This window comes from Pararge aegeria, chromosome 11, assembly GCF_905163445.1.
Source record: "Pararge aegeria chromosome 11, ilParAegt1.1, whole genome shotgun sequence".
Classification (NCBI taxonomy): domain Eukaryota; kingdom Metazoa; phylum Arthropoda; class Insecta; order Lepidoptera; family Nymphalidae; genus Pararge; species Pararge aegeria.
The window spans coordinates 8,357,690-8,374,615 of record NC_053190.1 but is presented as its reverse complement, the minus strand read 5'-3'; the positions used below and the strand labels follow the sequence as shown (position 1 = coordinate 8,374,615).

At 34.1% G+C, this 16,926-nt stretch overlaps 2 protein-coding genes across 2 annotated transcripts; one reads left to right on the top strand and one right to left on the bottom strand.

The window, feature by feature from the left end:
- The first annotated feature begins 1,675 nt into the window (after nucleotides 1-1,675).
- Nucleotides 1,676-14,459, top strand: LOC120627737 (piwi-like protein Siwi). Its single transcript, XM_039895762.1, has 18 exons — nucleotides 1,676-1,789; nucleotides 2,029-2,330; nucleotides 4,030-4,161; nucleotides 4,413-4,572; nucleotides 5,647-5,755; nucleotides 5,831-5,956; nucleotides 6,296-6,397; nucleotides 6,780-7,001; nucleotides 7,547-7,807; nucleotides 7,920-8,062; nucleotides 8,332-8,477; nucleotides 8,921-9,032; nucleotides 9,113-9,242; nucleotides 10,437-10,674; nucleotides 11,214-11,290; nucleotides 12,374-12,546; nucleotides 13,106-13,205; nucleotides 14,115-14,459. Exons 2-18 carry the CDS (start codon nucleotides 2,036-2,038, stop codon nucleotides 14,277-14,279), a joined length of 2,691 nt encoding a protein of 896 aa, XP_039751696.1. The 5' UTR covers nucleotides 1,676-1,789; nucleotides 2,029-2,035; the 3' UTR covers nucleotides 14,280-14,459.
- Nucleotides 14,460-14,618: 159 nt separating this feature from the next.
- LOC120627738 lies at nucleotides 14,619-16,292 on the bottom strand. Its single transcript, XM_039895763.1, has 2 exons — nucleotides 16,097-16,292; nucleotides 14,619-15,990 (listed from the first exon to the last, which is right to left on the bottom strand). The coding sequence occupies exons 1-2, from the start codon at nucleotides 16,133-16,135 to the stop codon at nucleotides 14,653-14,655; spliced, it is 1,377 nt and encodes a 458-aa protein (XP_039751697.1). The 5' UTR covers nucleotides 16,136-16,292; the 3' UTR covers nucleotides 14,619-14,652.
- Between the last annotated feature and the right edge of the window lie 634 nt (nucleotides 16,293-16,926).

Genomic DNA, 16,926 nt, shown 5'->3' with positions numbered 1-16,926 from the left:
CGTCGCATATCCCGAACATACCCTATTATTTTCCTGGATGAGAACTGTGTTGTATATTTCATTTCAATCCGAAGTATTAGCTATAAATGTACCAATTTCAATTAAAATCCGTTCAGTAGTGTTTGCATGATGCACGCACAAAGCAACAGACACAGACAAGAATTCCAAAAATTGCATTTTTACGTAAAAAATTATTATATATGCTAATTTCTCGTCTTTAATGTACAGACTAGGCTAATAATTTTTCGCCGAAAAAGAACCGACCTTGTTACACAACTAAAAAGAAATAGGTATTTTCTACAACATTTCTAAATCAGTGCCAAATAGAATTTAAAAAAATACTCATACTTTCATTGCTACTATATAAAAAGGAATGGATATAACATAAAATTTTTTGTTAAAACTTTTTTTATGCACAAATGTGATGAACAATCCACCACATAAATTTATTTTCTGAGTTACCTTCTAGAATTTTCTTGGGGAAATTCGAATATCACGGTTTGGTGTAATCTATATAAATAAAAGTGTCCTTTGTAATGTCAGAATAGCTTTTTACTAAATTATGAAAGTATAATAAACAGTAATTTAAAAAAAAGCCATTTTTAAAATTTGTCTATATGTCTGCTTGTTCCGGCTAATCTTCAAAACAGCTGGACTGATTTTGGCAGGACTTTTACTGGCAAAAAAACTAATGTCATAATATATGCCCTATGCATTAAGATTTTTTCTAAACCAATACCAAGACGGACAAAGTTGTCCGTATTCGTAAGGGCTATTTAGAGAAGAAGTGACGTAAGAAACTCCAGAGCAACCCATCTTTTAAGTGTTATGCTACATATTATTACAAATATTATTTTATTTTCTCATATTTTATACCATTGATCAATTTACTACCAAATCATACACGCATACTTAAACGGTATTTAGCAAATACGGTGGCATTCTATCGGATCAAAATATTTTTCTCGTCGCGACCGAGGTACAAAATTATTCCATAATAAGCAACGTATAGAATCTCGAGGAACACGAAATAATAATAATAGAAAAACAAAATAACTTTAAAAAAATCACATCAATTTTTATACACAATAAGCGACTTTACTCAACTTTGTTCCGAATCGTACGAACGCTCGTAAAAATCCAACCGAATATAGTGAACATATCTCTCTTTTTGTCTATGAAGCGCAACGCATACGAAAAGGACAACAATATTATTTTTTGATTATTTCGATTAGTTTCGTGATATTTTCGTGATCGGTTTTCAGATTGATTACAAATTTATATAACATACTGTATTTCTAGACAAAAGTCCTTGAAAAATATACGCCATCATCTTTTCAGTTGAGTAATTTTTGCATGTTTTTACCATTTTGTACGTAATCTGTCAGTCGAAGAAATAAAGACTGGCGCGATTCGCAAAATTCATACCCATTTAGTTCGGACGTTTTTGAGCTGATCTGAATATTTCGTATGTGTGTATTGTACGTAGTATATTTATTTATGTATATTAGGTCAGTGGTCGTCAATGTATTATAAATTATTCATTTAATTTTTGTTAAGGTAGGCAGCAACGAAGAGAATACAAACACTAATGATTCATATATTGGAATATTATAATCTGTTGGCAAAACCGTTTCAATCACAGATTTCAATATTTCCCATCGAATGTCTGTGCCAGTTCCAAAAAAGAGATGCAGCTTCATTCCATGTGTTTATTTTCTCTATCTGCTTGGCGATCGTCGATCATTGATTGAATTTCTGGCATTTGTATTTATTTAGCAGATAATTGGTAAGTTTGTTTCATTATTTTAATATCTTAAAATCAATCTTTTCCCAGGATTATAGTTTCAACAGTTTGTTAAATAGGTATACAAAACGCAGTCCGCCATTTTTAAACAAATCATTTCATGTTTATAATTAAAAATAATTAAAGATTGTAATCTTACGTGTTACACAAATTACAAATTGAAACAAGATTATAGAAGCATTAATGTTGTAAACTTTCAAAGCTTATTTTTTTTCGTCCAGTTCAAACATGTCTGATCGTGGACGAGGAAGAGCGCGCGGGCGTGCAGGACGGGGGGGCGATGGGACTGGTCAACCGCCAAGACGTCCCGGCGAGCAACTTCCTCAGCAGCAGCAACAGGCTGCCCCGTTAGGGCCGCGGCCTCAACCTCCATCAGCATGGGGAGCGCCATCCGTTGCACCGCCGGTCCGTGCTGGTGCGCCTGCCCCAGCTGTGGGTAGGGCATCCCATCGCACAACTGTCTCTACACACGATCATCCTGGCGATATCGACGTACAAGATCGAATGAAATCATTGAATTTGGGTAAGTTATTTGAACGCTTGTGGTTTGTATTTGGAACACTCTGTGATGGGTCTAAGCTCTAAAACTAAAGAGGAGACCTGTCTTATCAGTAAGACAGTAGTCCTAGGATATAGTAATCTGAAGTTTTATCCTACCTACAACAGGTTATTACAGGGTTTGAGTTCCTGAACTCAAGAACAGGATTAAAAAGAACCCCACGGGACGGAGGCAACCCACAGGAGTTTTTTTATATTACTATATAGTATATGGTTAAGTGTGCTAAGCTATTGCAGAACTAATCACTAACTGAACTAAACGAATCTTGCGTTTTTTGCTAAGTTTGGTCCTTTAATGTATAAATAATTGTATGCAAGTAGTGCATTGTGTACACAGTCCATTTGTTGTGAGTTCCTCTTACTCTGTTGCATTGGAGCTTCACATATATCTGTGTTTTTTCTGCCTCCATGCATGCGCTGCACAGAGGACTGATGGTCATACCCAGAATAAAAGGTTTTTTAATGAGCAGTGCACAGTTATCATCCCTAAAACTGTCCCTAGTTTGACCCAGTTTATTTGTAAGAGTTTTGTTGTCACTAGTGAGTTGAGGCCTGTTCACAAGATCCGATTGTGTCACTTTGCTGTTATTGTTCATGTTAATATGAAAATCTATTGACTATAGCTATGACTGTTGTTGTAATCTTGTGGACCACTGCTTTTAAAATCAAGTTGTTTTTACCTAGCCATCATCAAACAGCTCAGTTATTTTTTACTGTGTTTTGTTTATGTTTAGCTCAAGGCAGTACCTTAATTTGTTTTCAAACTGTCTGTAAATGTAGAATGTTGTATATATTATAATTTCTGTCTAGCATACTGTTTTTGTATATGTCTACTTGAACATCTACTTGAATTCTGGGCACTGGAGTGCACTAATTTCTCACATCTTTTGATTATATCTTAGTGTGACCTTGTGTCCTTTCAAATCTAGTAGGCCTGTTAATTGATGCTTGTCATTGGAATTTCTGTAGTTCTTTCTGTTTTTGCTAGAATTGTTCTTTACTACCATAATATTGAGCCATAAGTTACCAAGCTTATAACTGTTATAATCCAAAAAATCTTACTTGTCTTATGAATCTCATGACATATATCTTTTTATTTTATTTCATAAATGATAATTAGCATGTCTTCCTCAGCTTTGCAAGGGCTGTAATCTTATTATTACTGAAATAAAATTATGTTATTAAAGTGTTGTCACACACACATGCTTCATATTTTTGAAACATTAAATATGGGGTATTTACCCTACGTTATGTTAACAAAAGTATATATCAGTATAGGAATTAATTCTACAATAATAATTTTAACTTCTGTATCTACCAGCGAAATAATTTAATTTTATAACAGAAGCTGCTATTGCGACTTAATTTTGCTGGTTGCATGTTTCCTCACAGCTTCTTTTTAGGTACTTAAATCATGCACATAATTTTTATATAGTGTCAATAGTTTACCAGCTCTTGCATTACATTATTGCAATTTTTTGTGGGGGTCTCTAATTTTTCAAATAAATAAAGCTTTTGTTATTTCCTGATAATTTAGGTTTCTATTTGTAGAATGTTAAAGTTGGTCCAATAGTTTTTAACACTAACAAACAAGCATAATCTTTCTTTTTATAGTTATATTATATTTATAGTAATAATTATCAATATGTATGTGTAAATTGTAGAACAAGCGGCCGCTGGAGCTGGAGGTGATTCTGGAGTGGTTGGTCGTGGATCTCGCCGTGGTGGTGGACGAGTACTGCCTGAACAAATGACAATAATGCGCACACGTCCAGCAGCAGTAACTTCTAAGAAGGGTAAGTGTTTTATGCAACAACAAGTTAGTACTCAACTTTGAGTTCATCTGTCATCTTTTACACAGTAAGGCTAAGAACCTAAAAATGCTTTTGCTAAATCAGTTTTCATTCAAATTTTGTGGAAAAATTCACAACTTGTATTTGAACTGGACATTGCAGTCTTGTTCCAGGCAGCTATTGAATTCATGTGAAGGTACATTAATAAATACATTAATCCTTTGCAATACTTTAACTATTGTACATATTCCAAGGGCACACTGGAACACCACTGAATTTGTCAGCCAACTACTTCACTGTGAAGACAACACCCCAGTGGTCTCTGTATCAATATCACGTTGATATAACTCCGGAAGAGGACCGCACTGGTATTAGAAAAGCATTAATGCGTGTTCACAAAAACACCTTTGGTGGGTAAGTACTAAAGTAAAACTAGTATTTAATTCTGAGATATGCTAACACACTGACACTTTTATTTCAAAAGCATTATTTTTTTAATGCACACAATTAAAAGACAGCAATAAATATGGAAATTACAAAAAAACAATATTAAAACTGCGCAAAGGTGGTCTTTTTGCTTTAAGCAATCTCCAGTTAATGTAAGAATCATATAATTCTGACAACAGAATCCTGCATTATGCCATAACATGAACTACATCAACTATATAATATGATATATATATAATATAATATATAAACATTAAAATTGTTTTTTAAAGTTAAAAGAACAGATTACAACAGGAATCAGATATAGCGTACTGAATAGATAAAGCATTAGAAATTTGAACCATAAAATTATACTTCACAGGCTTTACACAGGTACATAATGTTATGTCTCTGAGACTTATCTGTGAAACCGAAAACCTAATAGTTTTCGAGGAAAGCACTGCCATAGTTTTTACTGAAAGAAATCAGATACAGCTCTAACATCACATGCAAAACTAAAATCATGCGACTCCTATCACTTTATATCTTTATACTATGTGTGTGTCGGTCTTTTATCTTCAATAGGGCTGTTGCAGATAAACACTTAAAATGTTTTGAATTCATTTGTATGGAAAAATAAATATGCTTTTTTTGATTTAATATGAAATTTACTTATGCATCCTTCAATTTTATTTCGTAATTCTGTTACACGTTGTATATGCACTTACATACAAAGTACACATATAAATTTATGACTCGAGGAGGCTTCCCAAAGATGCTTAATGAATTTGACTTTGTCTAATGTTCCTCAGAAGTCCAGAGTATAACCACTTTGACATTGCTATCTTGCTACCATAGTAATTTATAAGATAATATATGAATGCACTTTCTTAATCATACTATTATAGATTAAGTGGGAAGTATTGCTTAGCGATCTGAGTAGTCTATCTGAGGGTTTTCCACTATTATGCAAACCTGATTGTCTACTTTACTTCCTTTACAAATGGAAATATTTTTTTCTGCATTGTAAAATACTACTTATTAAAATTTTCTATTACACAGGTATCTATTTGATGGCACTGTGTTATACACAGTCAAGAAGTTGCATCCTGATCCTCTCGAGTTATACTCTGATAGAAATGATGGAGAAAGGATGAGAATAATGATAAAGGTATTTAATTGACTTATCTTAAAATTACTATTGAAGTTACAACTTTATATATAACTAAACAACATTTTCTTTCAGCTTACATGCCAAGTGAGCCCTGGGGATTATCACTACCTCCAAGTTTTCAACATTCTTATTAGAAAGTGCTTTAGCCTTCTTAATTTGACACTTATGGGCAGAGATTTCTTTGATGCCAATGCCAAGGTATTTATAGAACTCAATTGAATATTATCATCGCCAATTCACACTGAACCTTTATAAATTATTCACTAAAACCTCATCACATCAAGTTCACACCAATTGATCTCCCAGCAATCCACCTCCAGATCTTCATGAATTTTTGTATATATAAAACAGATTCAAATAAGAAGTCATTGTTTTCATACCCTATCTTAGAGAAATTGTAACTTATCTTCAGGATGAAAATATAGCCTAACCTAGACAATACGATTTATGTGTATGTGATGCAGGTGTTTCATAGAAATCATTATACAACTTTATTTAACCCATGTATATTTTAACATGCTCAAAAACTTATTGCAGATTGACATTCCGGAGTATAAGCTCCAAATTTGGCCAGGGTATAAGGCCACTATAAACCAGTATGAAGATAGGTTGCTTATGGTGACTGAAATTGCCCACAAAGTAAGTAGTCTTCTATTATTCCAAACTCATTATACACTGAATACAAAGTAAAGTCTTATTGCTGAGAGATAGAGGAATTTTAAGTTTCTAGCCAAGTCCAATAAAATAAATTCCTCATTCAAAGTTCCTACATTCTTGAATTTCAACATTATCCAAAAGTCAATAATACAATACTTACATTGTTATTAAAACTCTTAATTAGTAATTATTTGGAACACTGCAGTAAAAATAATTGTATTAAAAACTTTTGGAAAATGCTTAAAACACTATTTAACTTTTTACTTCAAATGTTTGATTTATGTATTATTCGCCAAATGAAACAAAATATATCTAAATATAAATTGCCTAATGTTCCTAAATCTAAATCCTGCCATTTTTTCAGGTATTGCGTTTGGATACAGTTCTTCAAATGTTAAGAGAATACAGTACCTCAAAAGGAGGTGATTACAAGAAGATCTTCATGGAAGATATTGCGGCAAAAATAGTTATGACTGACTATAACAAAAAGACTTACAGAGTTGATGATGTCTCTTGGAAGGACAGCCCATTATCCACCTTCAAAATGAAGGATGAAACTATAACATACCTGGACTATTACCAAAGGGTAATAAATAATGTGTACATTCTTTTTTGTATTTTTACTTCTCAACTGTTTTTTACCTTTGCCTTTATATATGAACAAGCAGTTATCTGTGACTTTGTCCACATACATCTTTTGCTATTGTACACAATATATCTAGAAACGCTACTTCGCGTCGCCAGCCCGCGCTTTTTACGTCTTTTATATGGCTGATAAGGCAGTGTGGATAGCAAATAATACAAAAAAAGATTTGTCGAATCCACTTAGTAATTCCAGAGATTAGGGCATTCAAGCAAAAAAACTTGAATTATTATTGTGAAATATTAACCATTAAATTGTTATCATCCACATTAACATATATAACAACATGATATTTTAAACACTATATTTTTGACAGTTCTTAGTTAGTGTCTAAAGTTTAAAATTTTTAGTGTTAAGATAATTTGTTAAATAAACTCTAAATATGTAAAAAAAAATTGCACGCCAGAAAGTGGCAAACTGTTGGAACTATTCCCACTTACAACACTAAAAAAATGTACACAGTTAAAACAATAAAATTTATCCTCCAGAAATACAACATCCGAATCACGGACTCCAAGCAGCCCCTACTTATCTCCCGTTCGAAGCCTCGTGATATTCGCGCCGGAATGCCCGAGCTTGTGTACCTAGTGCCGGAACTGTGTCGTCAGACCGGCTTGTCGGACAACATGCGTGCTGACTTCCACCTCATGCGCTCGCTGGACGTACACACAAAAATTGGCCCAGCCATTAGAATTCAGAAGCTCCTGAACTTCAATCGCAGGTTGACTCAGACCAAGGAAGTTGTGGAGGTATGTATGAGAAAAAGGCATTTATTATTTTAAGTATTCAAATATATAATATGCATAAGCTACGTCATGCTAGTTACTGTTGTAGTGTATCTAAACAGTTTTTTAATTTTAGGAGTTGGCTAGTTGGTCCCTTAAACTGGATACTGAGCTAGTTCGCTTCAAAGGGAGGCAGCTTCCTACTGAGAACATTATTCAAAGTGGCAATGTCAAGTACCCTGCTGGAGATACCACTGAAGGGTGGACGAGAGATATGAGGTAAATATACATTTTTGAAAAAAGTATTAATAGTTGCATTCAGTTAATATATTTCAAATTATAATAATTCTCAGTGCCTACCATGCCTGGGTGGCTAAAGTTACATAATTGGCGTTTTCTGTCCGTGCTTCGGATCGCACGTTTAGCCGTCGGTACTGGTTATTATCACTATATATAGATATTTGTTGTTTTAAAATCCCCCCTTCTATGAGAAAGGAGGCATATTTCCTGCGGTGGGACATTAATAGGCTGATGATAATTTTTTGTAGATCGAAGAATCTATTCGCTCTCGTCCAATTACCTTCATGGGTTGTTGTAACGCCCGAGCGTCAACGCAGAGATGCTGAGAGCTTTGTGGACTTGATCATGAAAACTGGAGGCGGCGTTGGTTTTAAAATGCCGCGTCCTGAAATTGGTATGTAAATCTTATTTATTATTTTTCTTCTTTAACCAACATAGTCGCTCTCGCTTTTTGTATGGTTAGATCTTTTGAACTACAAAACAGATAATAATACAGTTTTCAATGATAAATTGAGTGATCTAAGAAGATGTAGTTAACACTCATATCATAGTAGAGAGCAGCAAAGAAATTCAAAGATTTTTAACAATTATAAACAGGCTAAACCTTACAAGATAAATTAAATTAATGTACTACGGAATTTTATTTTAAATCACTCCAAACTGCCCCACTTCATTATCTACATTGGGGAAGACGGGGCGGATCGCAATTTTTTAATAATATAGATTTCAGTCTCATTCCACTTGATAACTTAAAATTTTCTAAAATACTGCCCATTATTTATATATTTTTAGACAATACATATGTTTCTTGTAGTTTTATACAAATTATATTTTCAGTGACAATTCAACGCGATGGTACGATGGATTACGCAAACATGTGCGAAAATGTGATCGCCAGAAAAAACCCAGCCATGTTATTGATTATTCTAGCCAGAAATAATACTGACAAGTAAGATATTTTGTCTATCATTGTCTCAATATATAATTTTTAAAGTAATTAGTAAAAAAAACCTTCTAAATTTAAATTAGATATGGTGCCATCAAGAAAAAATGCACGGTAGATCGTGCAGTCCCTACCCAAGTTGTGTGCGGGCGAAATATGACCAGCAAGTCTGCTATGTCTATCGCTACAAAAGTGGCAATCCAAATGTGTTGTAAGGTAAGACCAGACAAATACCTTACAATCAACATTAATATTATAAATGTGAAAGTTTTTTATGTTACCTCAACCGCTGCACTGATTTTCTTTAAATTCGGCTGTGTCATGGCGATGCATAGGATACTAACCTGGAAAAGTAAAGGGTTCCTATCGTTCAATAATAGCAATTTTTGGTTTTTTGGTTCAATTGCTGAACCTATCTAAATATAATATAGTACAGAGATCTATGTAAGATGTCTAGGAGATGGGCATTCTGTACTGTCTTAGTTGTCCTGTTCAGATTAGGTTTGCAGTGGCAGTAGGAATGACATTGCACCAATTTGTTCTTATTTATAAAATTTAAGTGCATATTTAGGAATGGTGCAAATAAAAACACTTCAGATATTAGTTGTATTGTATTTATCAAGGCTATTCCACTCTATTTTCCATTAGATAGTAGTTTTATTATTATTTTTTTTGTACAATGATATAGTTGAACTGGTGGTTTTGAAGAACCTTACCAATGAAAGAGTACACCTGCTGTAAACATAAAGAAATGTAAACACTACATTAAAAATGGTTGGTTGGTTATTAACACAGGTTTATTACACATATCTGAGAGTTGATAAATCTGTGGGAGAAGATAAATTTTATCTTGTACTACATATTATATATAAATCGATAATTGTCTCATGCCCATGCTAGCCGTGCTGGGACTGGAGGCGTTTTTATCACAACCTGAATAGATATGTAACTAGTAATAACATTCCAATAAATCTCTAAAGATGTATACTACTAGGCATCGAAAGGGGATTGTCCCTGGTGTGCACTGGGCATATAATATATTCCACTAAGATACCTTGGGCCTTTGTTCTAAATCCTTACTAATACTTATAATAATACCTTATTATAAATGTGACGTGTGTGTGTGTGTGTTTGTCCTTCCCTCACACCCTAACCATGCAACCAATCAACTGGTTTTTGGCATTGAGTTTGTTAAATGGTAGGAGATTAACAAAGGCTACTTTTTATCCCAAGAAATAAAACGATTCCGACGGGATTTGTAAAATAAAACCTTATAATTGCGGACGAAGAACGCGCAGACAATGGATAATGAAAAATAGAAGTGAAACATCCCATGTTGAGAGGAAAATTAAAAAAATATATCCCTCGACTCCCGAGGACTGGAATATCAACAAAATTTTTGTCACACAGCTCGGCGGTGCTCCTTGGACTGTGGAGATACCGCTGCCTTCGCTCATGGTAGTGGGCTACGACGTGTGTCATGACACGCGCAGCAAGGAGAAAAGCTACGGCGCGTTCGTGGCGACATTGGACCGCCAGATGACACAGTACTACTCCAGCGTCGACGCTCACACCTCCGGCGAAGAGCTCAGCGCGCATATCGGATTCAACATTTCGTGTGCTGTCATGAAGTACCGCGAGAAGAACGGTTAGTTAACGGGTATCAGTTATTTGCCAATGCTTGCCCAGGAAGAACTTTCAAAGAAGTTGATGAAAATTAAGGCAAAACTGTCTGATTCTGCTATTCAAATCAGATATTTTATTATTTATTTATATAGTAGATGTACCCTGCCACGCTTCGCAAAATAAAGAATACATTTCATGTAAGATTAATTTTGCAATACTTGTGGATATATAATTTTTTTCCACTTTCTATGTGACTGATGCAAAAAATAGATAAAAACAATCCTTGATGCGTATTATATCATACTAAAATTTCAGCTCGATTGGTGCAGAACTTTTTGAGTTTTTGAAGCATACACAAACCAACATAACATTTTTATATATATAGATTAATTTAAACTTTTTTCATTTGTAATTCATTTCTTAGATCTACAACTTGAGAATTATTATTATTGGATTCATTATCGAAAGTCAAAAAATGATAGTTAACGCGTCAGTGATTTTGTCATTGTGAAATAAAGATTACTTATTAAAAATATTAGTTGTAATGTTCTCTTGTTACAGGATTTTTACCTGGACGTATTTTCATTTACCGAGATGGGGTTGGTGATGGGCAGATTCCATATGTGCTTAGTCATGAGGTGAGAATTTTGTACATTCAAATTTATGTAATAATTACCTACCTTCCTTGCTCAACTTGCAGGGGAATTGTAACTTTCTGGATTATATATGATGGAAGGCATAGAATGTCAAAATCACCCTCCTCTGCTGTCGGTTATACGAAAATGTTATATTAGGCAGCCCTTTTGTTCTAATTTTCCATCCAAAGTCCTCTTCTTCTAATGTTTATCGCCTATAGTACAGGTTAATTGGTCTTATATATTGTTTAATTGAAGCAGAAATTTACTAAGCTATTAGAAAAGTGGTTATACTACTCTGGTGGGGTATTTAGAGTACATAAAAACTTTTCACAAATTTTTCCTAGGATTATTAATTTAGGGAAAACAAGTTTACAAAGTTATTCATACCATTTATTCATAAAATTTAGTAAGTTTTATGAATAAATGGTAAAGCTTGAGTAAGAATGACTACTTAATTTTCTGAGTTATCTGCGTTATAAATGATTGAATATCATTCCCTTTGATAGTAAAGAATAATATGTTGAGGAAGACAGTTCTCCATAATATTCTCTAAATCATATAACCTACCAATCCAAACAAGGCCAGTATTGTCGACTACTGGAATCTCTCTTATTCTAAGAGTTTTGTGGGTTGGTAAGGAGCTGTTAATTCTTCTTGATAGAGGTCCTTGATTATATTAAAACAATGAACAGGATTTGACATGTGGCCATTCTTCTACATGCTACATTCTTAGTATAATATGCAAAGCCAAGTTATAACAATCAGTAAAGCTTAGCAATATTTTGTGTTAGCTTACTTAAATTCTAATTTAAGACTGAAGTATTATGCATTAGTATGTGTAAATGGTGTTCTAATATCTCATTTTCTAATGACCTTTTAGGCTTGTAGATAGTTATTATAAGGCACTTTTGATTTAATAGCAATTAAAGATCTGGCTATGTTCCAGTAATAGAGGTAACAACCATATTATATAACAATAATAATAATTTTTTTTTTTTTTTTAAATATGTAAACTAATATAAAAAAGCTGATAACTATATATTGTATGTATATATTTTAATATTTTCGTGCGTTTTGAAATAGGTAGCCGAGATCAAAGAAAAACTTGCCGAACAGTATGGTACTACAGAAGTTAAGATGGCCTTCATAATAGTATCCAAGCGTACCAACACCCGTGTGTTTATCGACACCGGCCGCTCCGGCGAGAACCCGCGCCCCGGCACAGTCATCGATGACGTCGTCACTCTACCAGAGAGGTGAGTGAGTGTATATCAATTTAAACGATTATTTTTTTACACTAAATTGAAATTGGCCAGTTTGTTTGACTACTGCCCTGGCTTATTGCAAATCTTGCAAGCTTTCAATACTTGACCTGTATAGAGTGTATAGACCCTAAATAGTTGTTAGAGTATAGAAAATTCAGTTAAAAACATGAGCAACATAAAGGTTCATGCAATTTTGAGTCTACATTCGCCTGTGTTCCACATCGTGCACGGCATTCAAACGGCCTTATGTCCCAATATTACCATGAACTGAATTAAGAGATGCGACATTGCCTAGTTATTGTTACCATTACTGGACACAGGGCTTGGTTGCCGGAGTAATTACAGGCATATTTGGCTTAAATCTTTGCCTCAGGTGGTAGGACACAGGGCAACATTTTGCAGAATGTGTTACTTGCTTGCTCTGCCTTTTTTTGCCCGGTTACTAGGTTTTTCAGGCAGTTTCGTATGTCGGTAACAAAAACCGTTGCACAGCGACTTAAAGGCCCCTGTTTTCCTGTCTACTTATATTGTTTTTTTATTTTACTTTCAGATATGACTTCTATCTAGTGTCGCAAAATGTCCGCGATGGAACCATATCTCCCACGTCATACAATGTTGTATATGATACATCCAGCTTGGATCCTGATCGCGTAAGTTTTGCCCTAGTATTTATCTTTTATTCTAGGTTTGATTCATTTCTTCTCCATTTAAATGCGCGTTTCGAGTCTACAATGGTTATATGAGATTTGATGCGCAATACACATTGATTTTTTTTCAAAGCTATTAAAAATATCACTTGCTTCAATGGTAAGGGTAAACATCGTGAGGAAACCTGCATTCCTGGGAGTTCTCCATAATGTTCTCAAAAGTGTGTGGATTCCACCTATCCGCACAAAGCCGGAGTGGTGGGCTACAGCCTTAACCCTTCCTGATAGTGCCCTGTAGAAGGCTGTTTATGTGTTGATATGATACAACCCATAAACAGATATGATACTTCCTACAGCTGCAAGGTCTCTCAGTGAACCTGAAGAGGTGGAAATATTTGTCTTCAAATGAAATTTGAGTACAGGAATCAATCATTGCTTAATCTTGGTTCAGACTGGTGAACCTTATTTTATTACATTAAATTATTTTATATAAAACTTTTTATTTTACAATAGTAATGCTTGATGTTAATAAAGTGTTGTTAGTAAGAAGCCACTTGTTGACATTTCTATCTCTCTGACCACCTTAAAGCATCATTCAATCTCAGGTGACAATTTTTTCATATACTTCTAGCCATTTTTGCGATGTTGTAGAATTTACACTCCCTTAGCTTGTGATGTTATTTTATATCTGCAACTTTGCAGCAAACAGTTTACAATTAAAATATACTATAATTAGAGTTCCAGAAGTTAAAATCATGTATTTGAGATGAATCTTGTGTGTAAATAGTTCAAAATAAATTAAACAAAATATCTTGTTTTACTAACTTAAAAAGAATCAGTTCCTACATAAGACAAGCTGCAACGATAGACAGTTTTGTAAGGCATTATATTAATAAGGCGATCTTATTTCAGATACAACGGCTTACTTATAAGTTGACACACATGTACTTCAACTGCTCAACCGCGGTGCGCGTCCCATCCGTGTGCCAGTACGCGCACAAACTGGCCTTCCTCGCCGCCAACAGTCTACACAGTGCCCCGCACTACTCGCTAAACGAAACGCTATACTTCCTGTAGTCGTGTTTTGTTGGTCGCCCACAACAGGAGCCATTCGCGACCGAATACTGTACGTTTATTATAATTGACCATAATTATTAATATTAATAATAATGATTAGATACAGAAAACGTGAAATCTGAAATCGATTTTAACAATTCTATTGTTGTTATCAAACAAAATTGCTCGAGTGTCAAAAGATAGTTATAGATACATCAACTCAGTTGTGCGCGCGGCCCTATGTGTGGGTAAACCTTGTACATATACAGTGACTTTGTGTGCGTGACAAGAGGTACAGTCGGGTACAAATACAAATACAGTTATTTACGGGTTATATACGGGTTTTTTTTTAAAAAAACAGTTATTTGGTAATTTAATGTTTATTTATTGAACATTATTCTGAATCGCTACTTGAAAAATCAAATGATGAATTTTCGGATTCGCTGCTCTCATCAAGGTTAATTATGAATTCTGACTCCATGTCAAAATGTCTATAGTATTCTTCTTCTTTCTTTTGTACATGTCGACAAGTATTACCCCACATCCCTTCATCAATTTGACTTAAACATTCATTTATGAGTTTCATTATTTCCGTCACATTTTGGTCGACATTACGCGAAGCAATATAATTTTTTAAAATTCCCCACACATTTTCTATGGGGTTTAGTTCAGGATGATATGGTGGCAATCGAAGAACTTTTATGCCATATCGCTGAAGTATGTCATCAATCTTGTAACAGATATAGTTTTCTTTATTTTTTTTAATCAAATCATACAGTTCAATTTTTTTCATATCTTGATTAAAAGCTATATTTTTTTCTGTCAGCCATCTCTGCATTTCTATTTTTTTGGAATTCGAATTTGGGGCTCTGTCATTTTGAACGTTATGGTATGAGGCATTATCAAGCACAACCACAGAGTTAGGTGGAAGATTCGGTACTAGACGTTCTTTTAGCCACTTTTCATAGTTTTCCGCGTTCATGTTAGAATGGTAATCACCAGAAACACTATTTGCTTTGTATGTCAATAGTGCGTTAGGTACGAAACCTTGTTCTGAACCAGCATGCACAATGATAATTCTTTGTCCTTTCGACAGGTTTCTCTTTAAAGGTGGTCCATCTTTATTACCCCATCCTTTGTTTTGAACATGATTAGTTAAGATATAGCTCTCATCTGTATATACGATACACCGATTTTCTTGACGGTATCTGAGTAAATTTTTTAGGTAGGAAAATCGTAGTTTTAGGATGTCATGCCGCTCTATAATAACACGTCTGTTATCCACAGTTTTTCGCCATTTGTATCCCAACTTTAACAAAGCTGTACGCAGAGTCGAAATACTTCCATCATAGTTAAGTTTATCTTGAAATATTCTTTTCAACTTTAGCAAGGTAGGTAACTCACGATGTTCTAAATGGTAATTTTGAATAGTGGAACGTATAACATCAACGTTAAAGTTGTCTAATTCTAACTTCTTTAAACGTTTTTTACGGTCTTTATGCGGAGATTTAAACTTAGAGTCAGATTCTTTTCCTTCAGCCAATATATTAGTAACTGTTCTCTCTGATACCCCCACTGCCATTGCTGTTCTTTTCCGTACGCTATTTAAATGTTCACTTAGTTTCGATATTAAAATTGGACTTGCACTGCAAACTGGATCACTTACTAGTTCCAATATATCTCTCGCATCTATTTTCAGAAATTCGTATACCTTAGCAATGGTTTCTCGAGTCTAAAACAATAATACGTAAACGTCAACAAGGATATATTTTTTCGTATATAGAATCATAATAAATACCTATTCATTACATCTAAATTTAAAAATAAAAAATATTTACCTGACTCCTTAAACATTTTTTCCGTGAAGAACTAGACATTTTCGTAAACGACTGTACCCGTAAGAAAAAGCGATAGGAACACGTCTTGCTCGAACGACGACTGCCGCGTCACTGCCACACGAATGAAAGTTGTATATTTACAAGCGCACGCACACATAGGGCCGCGCGCACAACTGAGTTGAAGTATCTATACAATAGTGTGCTTTCTCACTTCCTAATTTAAACGGCATTAACGGCAAATTTCTCATATTAGAGAAGAATTTAATGCTAATTTTTGTGTTCCTAAATAACTGAAACTAAATTTTAATGCCTACCCACTATGCGTTTCCACAAAGAAAACGGAAAGGTATTTTAGATCTGTCAATCCAGTTGAGATTTATGTACACTATTGGCACTATTGTTTTATAACATAAAACGCTTATGTTAAGAGAGGTTTTTTTCATTCTGAATCAATGTTAGACGAAAGCGCTCACTTAATATTTTTCATTTCAATGGTCTATGTGCAAAGTAGTTTATTCTCATATTTATATAAATATTTTTGAGATGTATTCACATCTCGAACCTATTCTGTTTCAATTATTTTGCAGCTATGTAATAATAATATTTATTCAGTATAAGCTCCACAGCCATTGACGTTACAGTATTCGGTTGTAAGACTTAAGCATTAAACTTATTTTTATTAAATACTTATAATAAGGACTAAGTGAGAATTCAGAGTGATTTGAAAATGAGCTTTTAAATGTTTACACTGTGCGTAATAGCTCTATCAAAGATTCCTTGCCAGCTTGTACTTTATAATAAAGTTTGAGCTAGAATCATGACAACCAGTG

Bases quoted from the DNA above. Each gene is read 5' to 3' on its own strand.
- LOC120627738 (XM_039895763.1), bottom strand. From the start codon at position 16,135: ATGTCTAGTTCTTCACGGAAAAAATGTTTAAGGAGTCAG. The intron at 15,991-16,096 runs GTAAATATTTTT...TTATTGTTTTAG, and splicing joins AAAAATGTTTAAGGAGTCAG to ACTCGAGAAACCATTGCTAA.
- LOC120627737 (XM_039895762.1), top strand. From the start codon at position 2,036: ATGTCTGATCGTGGACGAGGAAGAGCGCGCGGGCGTGCAGGACGGGGG. The intron at 5,957-6,295 runs GTATTTATAGAA...AACTTATTGCAG, and splicing joins TCTTTGATGCCAATGCCAAG to ATTGACATTCCGGAGTATAA. The intron at 8,478-8,920 runs GTATGTAAATCT...TTATATTTTCAG, and splicing joins AATGCCGCGTCCTGAAATTG to TGACAATTCAACGCGATGGT.